Genomic DNA, 9,332 nt, shown 5'->3' with positions numbered 1-9,332 from the left:
GATGTAGGCAAAGGTGAGAACTCCTTCTTCTGGGATTGTGGAAATTGTTGGGGTTTGGGGGTCAGTCAGGAGGCAGGGATGTTCTCTTACTTCCAAAAGAGGGAATTTAGATCAATTGTTATTTACCATTTTAGGAAACTTTTGTTCAGGAATGAATTTCATTCTTGCATGTTTGTCCTTGTAGAAGGAAACAGCACCATTTGCTTCATAAGTGTTTTCTTTTCAGCATACCACAGCTTAGAAATTTGGTTCTATTAATACTAATATCAAATATGTAAATTTAAGAGAATGAGACTGTCAAGTGATGGGCACAGGCTCTAAAGAACCCCTGCTGGAGGAAGAAGTGAGAGCATCATTTGTTCCCCATGGTCCCTGGGGGACCCCACTGCAGCTTGGGTAATGAGAGTGAGCATTTGTTTCAAAAGTCAGAATCACCTCTCTCCTGACCACCATCATTCCTTTTATTAAGCATATTTTACTGAGCATTAAACAGCACAAATCCAAATGATAAAGTGCAGACCACTGCACAGGCCTGTAATTCAGTTCAGCTTGGGTGTGAGTGTACGGACACACACCCCACGCTAACACACACAGACACACCCACACCCAGAATCTTGCACATTTTACCATCCTGCAACTACAGCATTTTAGAGAGCCCCATATCTTTAAAAAAATAACACCCTGGTGCATATGCGTACACACTTTCTTTTCCTGGTCAAATGCAGCAAGTGAGATTTATTTTAAAAGAAGAAGAAGAAAAAGACTTACACCAATGGGGTTATCTAAAAGGAAGCAGATTAAACAGAGCCATGCTGATAACAGCTGATGTCTGGTTATAATTCACTTCCCTAATGCTGATTAATATATTCACAAACAAATCGAATGTGTTGCCAAAAGAGAAACACTGCTGTTAACACCCCAACAGCTACTGGTTTCAGTTGTGCTTCTCGATCAGGCAAAATGCTCTTTCCCCAGCTCCTAACACTGTTTATTTTGCTTCCTGCCAATCTTGCAAATAATTCGTCTTGCGTGTCGTTTCCTCATAAATGCTTCCTGGTGCTTGATCACTTTGCCTGTGTGGCATTTGATTTCAAACTGCCATTTTACCTTTATAAACATTTAGAACTTTCTAAGCGTGAGGAGAATGCCCAAAAGGCATGCAAAAATGAGGCTGTAATTAGATCAGCAAAGTATGCCTTACAGCCTATCTAGCTTTCTGTGTATACCAGAAATCTCTCTTTGCATCCAATATTGCATTCCCAATCTGGGTGCAGAACAGTAAATTAACATTTACTCCAGCAAAGAGGCCCTGGTATCAATATGTTTAATTTATTATTATTGCAAAGGACAGTTTTCCCATGATTAGTGAAACAGAATACATATAATATATTTAAGGATCTGCACCCAGACCACAAAAAAGGGGGGTAGGGATGGAGGGTAGGAGAAAAGCAGAAAATAAAAGAAAAAAATAGAAGTAATATCAGTTACCACCTGATTTTTGTGGTTAAAAAATAGAATATGACGTGCAATAGTGCAATTTTCCTTTGCTAGTCCAGCAACGCAAGTCTTAATAGGAAGTCCACTGAGGATTTTCTGCATTTCAGGATTTAGTTGCGTGCTTGCCGGGAGTTAGAGTTCCTACCAGACTTCTGACTCTGAGTGGAATCACTATGGCTAGAATCACTTTTATTCAGTCCAAGATGACGGAGCTTCATATCCCAGCGCTGTGAAATTTAAAACAGAAAACGGTCACAAGCACATATTACCAGGGTCATCACTTCTATTATTCTAACAACTGAGTAAGACTGCAAAATCAGACCTCAAAAGCATTTTACTACTTTTCCAAAAGTATAAAAATCTATATCCCAGGGTAACAATGAGATGGATGCTATGTAAACATAATTCTTTTATTTGAAAAAGCACAAAATTGGCCACTTGTATCAGTAATGCTTTCATATCAAATCTTTAACTTAAAATATCCAATAAACGGTGACACAAATATACATTGATATCTGTGGGTATTTCCTGAGGTAACATACACAAGTCTAGTACTTCATGGGTGACCAACAAATGGAAGATTTAAATAGAGAATTTGAAGAAACGGCTACTTTTTATTTTCCTCTCTTATGACTTGTAAAAACACAGCCTTTTAAACCTGTGTGATTTGAGCGGTGAAAAAAATGAAAATGGGGGGAGGGGGTAGAGTCCCTTAAAAATATTTCCTAAATAATATCTACCAAGTGCAACAAAACAGAACACAGTTCTGCCCTCATTCTACGTTTTACAAAGCAGACATCACCAATGTTTCTAATAACTACAATCAAGCTTATTAATATTTCATATTAACAATTTCAATAATGTTTACATTATTGAATATAATAATTTAAAAGGAAGTTATATTATGGTATTACAGGTAGTAAATAAGAATAAGGGCTATAGCAGTACTTCTTAAAGTTCAATGAATATAGAAATAACTTGGAGATCTTGTTAAAATTGCAGATCCTCATTCAGTGGGTCTGGGATGGGGCCCAAGATTTTCATACCTAACAGGCTCCCAGGTGATGCCAGTGTTGCTGGTCCAGGGATCACACTTTGAGCAGCAAGGAGCTAATGTCAGATGGCCCAAGTTCAAATTCTAACTCCATCAGTTACCATTCGAAGATTCTTGGACTTACTAGACCTTATCATTTACATATTAGAATTAATTCTAGCATCTGCTTAGTGTTCTGAAGATTCACAGATGAAAAATGTATAAAATTCTTAGTAGAAAACAAATTCCCCATTTTCAATTACTGAAATTACTGAAAGTAATTCTTCATTTTAGCACACTTAACTCCACAATCTTATTGGATTTTCATATTAAAAAAAAAAAAGTCTGAATTTCAGCTCCCCAAGTCAGGCTAAATATCTTGATTTGAACAACCTGCTATTACAGAGACTTAGGTTTAAAAAAAAAAAATTGCATTGCAAAGCCATAAAAAAGTCTTTATTTAATTCTTGATCTATCCCTGAGCGCAAAAAAAAATCAGCTGAAAAGGACAACTCTTATTTAAAAAAAAAACAGTATCCTCCATAAAACTCTTTTTTACATCTTCAGAACGGACTGGAAAACTACAGTAAGGATCTCAGTAATTCTAGCCAAAAGAGGTTTCCCATTCATGGTCTTTAACCCTGAGTTCTGTGTATGAATTAAAAATTGTTCAAGTTATTTCTTCCCTTCAGCATGTTTAAATCCAGACTGAAAATATAAATGAGTTCACAATAATAACTGTGAGTTCCCTGTAGAAAGCAATGGAAAATATCTTTGCCTTACTAAGAAAAAGGACAAACACGCCATGTGTCCTGGGTCTTTACACGATGATAATTGTTTTGGTACCAAAAGAGAAGCAGCAAGCCGTGTTATATGCTTTGCAGCAATGATGTTGAAAGCTCTTCCAACTGGTACAGGAATTTAGGACAAATTCCTGTTCTGCATTAGCAAGCAGAAAACGGAATTAAAAGGACAGTAAGAGATTCCAATACACTGAAGAAGAGCTACTTTTTAACAGACAGCAAACAAATTGAAAAGAGATACAAATAGAGAATTCTCATGAGTCTGAACTTGAAATACATCTCACTTTTGACAAAATACTGGAGCGGAGGTGGGGGGGGGCGGGGGGGGGGGGAGGGATAGCTTTCTGGAGGGTATTTTCTCCCTGCAAAATAATGCCCTGTACGTTTCCCGTAGGTCACTTAAACTGAAATGTATCTGCTGTGTTAAGTGCCTGGTGTATAAGATAAACTGCCTGGGGGTGTTTAACTTACACTTGTAAATGTTTCCCAAGCCTTCAGACTCAGAGGGAAGAGGATATATTATGTTTGGTACAATTCCCACTCTCCCCTCCCCCCCTTTTTGCCCACTACACACACACACACACACACACACACACACACACACACACACACGCACACACCGTTTTTGATTCTTTGCCCTTCTGTGCATACTACCCACATTCCTTCTGTTGAAACAGATTTGCTTAGTAAGAGGAAATGGAACCTTCTATAATAAGGTGATTTACTGTGATTTTTTAAAAAATGCATCACTTACAGAATCTAAGAGTCATTGGCTTAAAAATAAAGCTATGGGGCTTCCCTGGTGGTGCAGTGGTTGAGAGTCCGCCTGCCCATGCAGGGGATGCGGGTTCGTGCCCCGGTCCGGGAAGATCCCACACGCCGCAGAGCGGCTGGGCCTGTGAGCCATGGCCACTGAGCCTGCGCGTCCGGAGCCTGTGCTCCGCAACGGGAAAGGCCACAACAGTGAGAGGCCCGCGTACCGCAAAAAAAAAAAAAAAAAGAAAACAATAAAGCTATGTTTCTGCTCTAAGGACCTAATTTGGTCAGATCTCTTATATACAGATGAATGTGCCTGCACCTTGTACATAGGAACTGGTGCCTATGCATTGGGACAATATTGGCAGTTTTGTACCCAAACTTTATTCTCCCCTTCTTCTCTGACTCACAGAACTGCAATTGTTCAAGGAACCAACATATTCAGCTAAAAAAACTACACTTTCCAGCTTCTCTTGCAGCTAGGGATGGACAGGAGACCCAGTCCTAAGTAAAATTGCTAGGTAGGATGCTTGGAATCTATTTTTACCTCCCTTTTCTTTCTCCCTGAAATGTAGGTGTGATGTGGAGGTAGGGCAGCCATCCTGTGACGTCCAGCTAACCTTGAATATGGAAGCAATATCTTTGAAAATGACCGATCCGTAAGCTAGAGGGAGCCTGGAGCCCTAATGAGAATGTGGAGCCACCAGAGCTCACTGAACAGTGAGCTAAGATGAGGAAGGTGGCCAGCTGGCCTAACTACAGCTAGACTTCCCATGGTGGGAAGTTAGACAGCTGTAGTTAGGTCTCTGATACACACACAGAGAATTTGCTCCTTAAACGAAACAGACATTACAGACAAACTCAGTTCTTGGAATATTAAATATATATGTATCAGGTTTTAATATTTCTCATGAAGTTGAGGGCAGCTATTTTGTTTAAATGACTGTCTTTCTACTTTTATTTTCTGTTTATCATTTTGAACATAAAATTTAGGCTTACCTTAACTTTTTTACCAAGTCGATCCTTCCATTTCTCAGCAATAGAACCTTCCACCAACAGTAATCTATATTTTTAAAGAAGCAACCATTTTTGAAACATTAAAATATATTACTGAAAAGTACAAGGGATCATTGTCAGAAAGACTTACTGTTTATACTAGACTAGGACAGCCAAGTTTTAGAACAGTAATTCTAACTAATTGGGAGTCATGGACCCCTCTAAGAACAAATGAAGCTATGATCCCTCTCCCCAGAAAAATGCACACCCACAAATTTCCCACATATACTTTTGTATCCAATACATGAAATTGAAGGATCCAACTAAAACTGATCTTTAATCCCTCAGAAGGTAGACAGATCCCAAAGTAAGAACCCAGGAGTCATTATTCTGAATCCTTAAGGAGTGAATTACCTGGAGCGTTCCTCATCTTCATAGCCCATGATGAGATACTCTTCATTGACGTTAAGTGGAGGACACAGGCAACCAGAGCTGGTGTAAAGGTTAACAGTGTCCCTTGGAATGTTTACCAGAGAAGCCTTTAAAATCTCCTTCACCTCCACTACTGCAGTCACATCATGGCACTTGATCTTCACTTCTTTAACTTTAGCCCGAATGACTGGATAAAAGACAATAAAGCTGATGTGGTAATATGATACACAATAGGCACCCCATTCAAAAAAGACACATAGGCTTCTTTCTAGTCAATTCATATCCACTTAATGCTCAAAGAATAGAGAGGAAAAGTCAACCATATATTTTCACCTTAGACAGTAGTGAGTGACACACTACACAACACACCTGCCCCCTTAATGTTCAGCCCTGATCCCCTTTGCATGTAAGTTTATATTTGTGTGTATATAAGCATACATGTGTGCATGTATTTCATGGTGAGAAACCATTTAGATAATCAAAGATTGAATCTGGATGTAATTTTCCTTCAAAATTTCATTTTGGATGTGTGTATATGTATATGTGCAGTTTCAACGGTGCCAAGAAGAATTTAAACTATATTAATTTCACTATATGTAAAGACCTAGTACTTAAATATTCTTTGTTGCTTTGTCAGCATTCTTCTATAGGGTCTATTAACAGATTTTCTAAAGAGTTGGGGTTTTCTTTAGCGTCATAAAGCTGTTCTGTTCTACGGTGTCCCCAAGCTTGTTCTTCGATCTTTCCACCTTCCTCATCTTAGCTCACTGTTCAGACATCTGCTCCTTTCTTCCTTTGTTTCAGTATAGATTATCTTTCATACCTTCCTTTAGGTATACTGCATTTTCTTTTTGAATAAAAACTGTCGCCACTCATGTGCTATGGAATGTGGTCTAATATGTCAATTGCATTAATTTACCTCTTTCAAGGGATATTCTAGCATCCAACTTATAAGACTCGGCTTGACTTCTCAATATAAAGACAAACTGACTTAAAACTAATTCAGTTGCAAAGTCAAAGTATTTGACTCAGAATCTAGAAAGTACAGTTCTCCCTCTTTTCTGTATTTCCCTCCTTTGGAAGAGCCAAATTCTTTAGATTCCTACTTCTGGTAAATGAGCTTTTTACTTTTTTTTTTCCTAAAGGGGGAGTTTGAAAAAGCCTAAGAAGAAGCAAAAATGTCAATTAGTAAGAAGCCAGTGGCTTTTGACCAGGCAGCCTCATTGCTCTAGTTCAATATCCATGGATATTATACACAGGAAAACACAACATATCCAAATGAATGTACTTTTTGAAAGCCTCTTAGGCATATATCTGTAAACTACCTTCATCTGAGTCCCTTCCCACATATTTTAGGGGTTTTGAACTACAAAGAAAAAAGTAATCCGTGAAAATATAAAGCCAGCTAATAAGCCATTGCCTCCCATCAATGCCCCAATTCCATACAGAAACTTATTCAATAACATTCCACCAGTACAAGACACATACAATAAAAATTAAGCTACTAATTCTAAAAACTTTAGGACAAAACCTCATTTTTGCTTCACAGGTATTTCAATCTTCAGAGAACTAGTTGTCTCAAGTATGAGAGCTTATACTAAGCAAAATGTAACTGCCCAGCTGTCCCTGCTTGGTGTGATTTGTGAGTGAAGGAGTCCCTTTTTATTAGTGTTCTACTCTTATTTTAACAAAAGATAAGATTGCCCTTTTTGAAATGTCATTTGGGAGAATCAGATGATAGATTCACAACCCCAGCTAGCAGACATTTTTGTGCGTCCTGGCTTATGTGAATGTGCTTCATAGCATTCATCAACTATCACAGATTAGTGAACTGTGCAAACCTTCTCAAACTAATGATTTATTTACCCGGTGTGTCTACTATTTTCATTAGAAATTTTTAGCACATGTACCCACTCCAAAATAAATATCTCTCTACAAGACTTACTTTATTATTCAAGCAATTTTGTTAAAGCTCAAGAGCTTTAAACTGAATTAATCTGAATGAAGCAGAGGTTTTATCTGAATTATCAAATGCTCCCACCCCCACTCTGTTTTCTCAGTAGACACATGTAGATATTTAAGAAAGACAAAAATCAACATATTTTGGAATTTAAAATGTATTTTCTTTGCAGGGTTTTTCCTTCTATTTAATCATTTCAGTGCCTGCCTTCCCCAGAGAATCTCTGAGTAAGCCTCAGACAAGTGAAAATCCTTTAACTATGGGCAATCTAGTTATTGTTTGGCTATGAGAAAGAAATTATCTTTTTTCCATTAACTGTGCTCTGTATCCCATTTTCGGTTGTAATTTTCACTCAGCTACCTCGTTGCTGATTTTCTCTTCCCCTGACTTGTACCCAGTAGTATTTTATCTTTTAATAAAAATAGCAGCACTAACCACTGCAGCACTAAGAAGGTTGGGTATAGTAAAAATTAATAAGTAAAATAAATATAAATTCAACTAAAATTCCCCAATATAAAATTTCTATCATGCTTTTGTTTTTAATATAACCGTACTTAAAAGTTCATATAGCATTTTTCAGTCTTCCAAAGCTAATCTCCTAAAAATTAAGACTTCCTTTTGCTTGTGATATCTCATATCACTTTGTAGAGGAGAGGGTCCTCAGATGAGCAGCCAGGTAAACATTTCAACCTTGGAAAGTGTGTCTACCATTGACTAAGAGAAACTATAGATTCCTCTAAAGATGTTAGTAAACAAAAAATAAAAATTGATTCCGTTGAAGAAAAACTTGAGAAACTAGGTATATTTATTTTAAAGAGATTTAACTACACTGAATCTTTTACTTGATACCTTTCAATACACAGTATTCTCAAAGATATCAAAGATTACTCTTACAGAGATTTACCCATTTCTCTCCATCCAATTCCCAAAATTATAAAAGCAGGATAAGTGTGCCGTGTATGTCCTATATTCTCTAAAGTAGGGCATGTAAACTCAATAATAAAGCCCTCATTTTAATAATGTAGGTGCATTTAAAAATCTATTTAATTGCCATGTTTATTCATTTACTCAGCATCGACAGAGACAGTAACATGAACTTTATTAATCTCATAAATGCCACAGGGGGAAAATCATAATAAAATGCCTATGGAATACAGCAAATACTGATTTGTTCCTTATTTTATCAACTGGAAAACTCTATTAATTGACCCTTTGAAATATAGCGGTAATTGATATTTGTGACTCTGAAGCATCCCAGTACCCAAAAGTAATTCTGAATAATCAAAGGAAAGACAACTTAGGTTCAATAATCATTGATAAAATAAGGATAATAGAACGTCTCATGGCGCAGTTGAGAAAATCACATAAGATAGTGTATAGAAACCGCCTAATACAGTACTTGGCACAGAGGCAGCAGGCTTTTTCCTCCTCCAGTTAAATTTGTCAGCTACATTTAGATTGGTAGCTCTTCAATTAATATTTTGTTTATCAGAATACCACATGTCTAGGTCAGTCTAGATAACAAAACATTTCCTTAATTGAATACTAACAACTTCTGTGTTACTTTCCAACTCTGTCAATGTTTTTCATGAGTTAGACTGAAGAAACCCAGTTTGATTCTTTTAACCACTCATAACACATTGAAGTGCTCCTCTGTTTACCCCACTTACTGTTCACCCCCGTAAATCACAACTGATGACCCATTGCAGTTCCAGATCCTCCCTGGCCCGTCAGAAAGGGAAGAGTCCCTCCCACTTGTTTTGAAATGTATCTCTGTGTACTTAACTGCATGGTTCTAAGATGCCAGCAATGCTGCCTGATATGCTTCAAAAAAATCAAGCATTTGTTGAGAATG

At 37.4% G+C, this 9,332-nt stretch overlaps 1 protein-coding gene across 1 annotated transcript in view; it reads right to left on the bottom strand.

Annotated features, from left to right (window-relative positions):
• Positions 1–285: 285 nt before the first annotated feature.
• Positions 286–9,332, bottom strand: part of FRZB (frizzled related protein) — a 34,195-nt gene continuing 25,148 nt past the window's right edge. Inside the window, exons 4-6 of the mRNA XM_004327865.3 lie at positions 5,500–5,704; positions 5,089–5,152; positions 286–1,724 (exon numbers count right to left, since the gene is read on the bottom strand). Coding sequence (XP_004327913.1) covers positions 1,608–1,724; positions 5,089–5,152; positions 5,500–5,704 — 386 coding nt within the window. The 3' untranslated portion in view covers positions 286–1,607. The remainder of the gene's footprint in view (positions 1,725–5,088; positions 5,153–5,499; positions 5,705–9,332) is intronic.

Source organism: Tursiops truncatus, chromosome 7 (genome assembly GCF_011762595.2).
Source record: "Tursiops truncatus isolate mTurTru1 chromosome 7, mTurTru1.mat.Y, whole genome shotgun sequence".
Taxonomy (NCBI): domain Eukaryota; kingdom Metazoa; phylum Chordata; class Mammalia; order Artiodactyla; family Delphinidae; genus Tursiops; species Tursiops truncatus.
The sequence above is the reverse complement of the archived record's forward strand: the minus strand, read 5'-3'. Positions and strand labels throughout refer to the sequence as shown.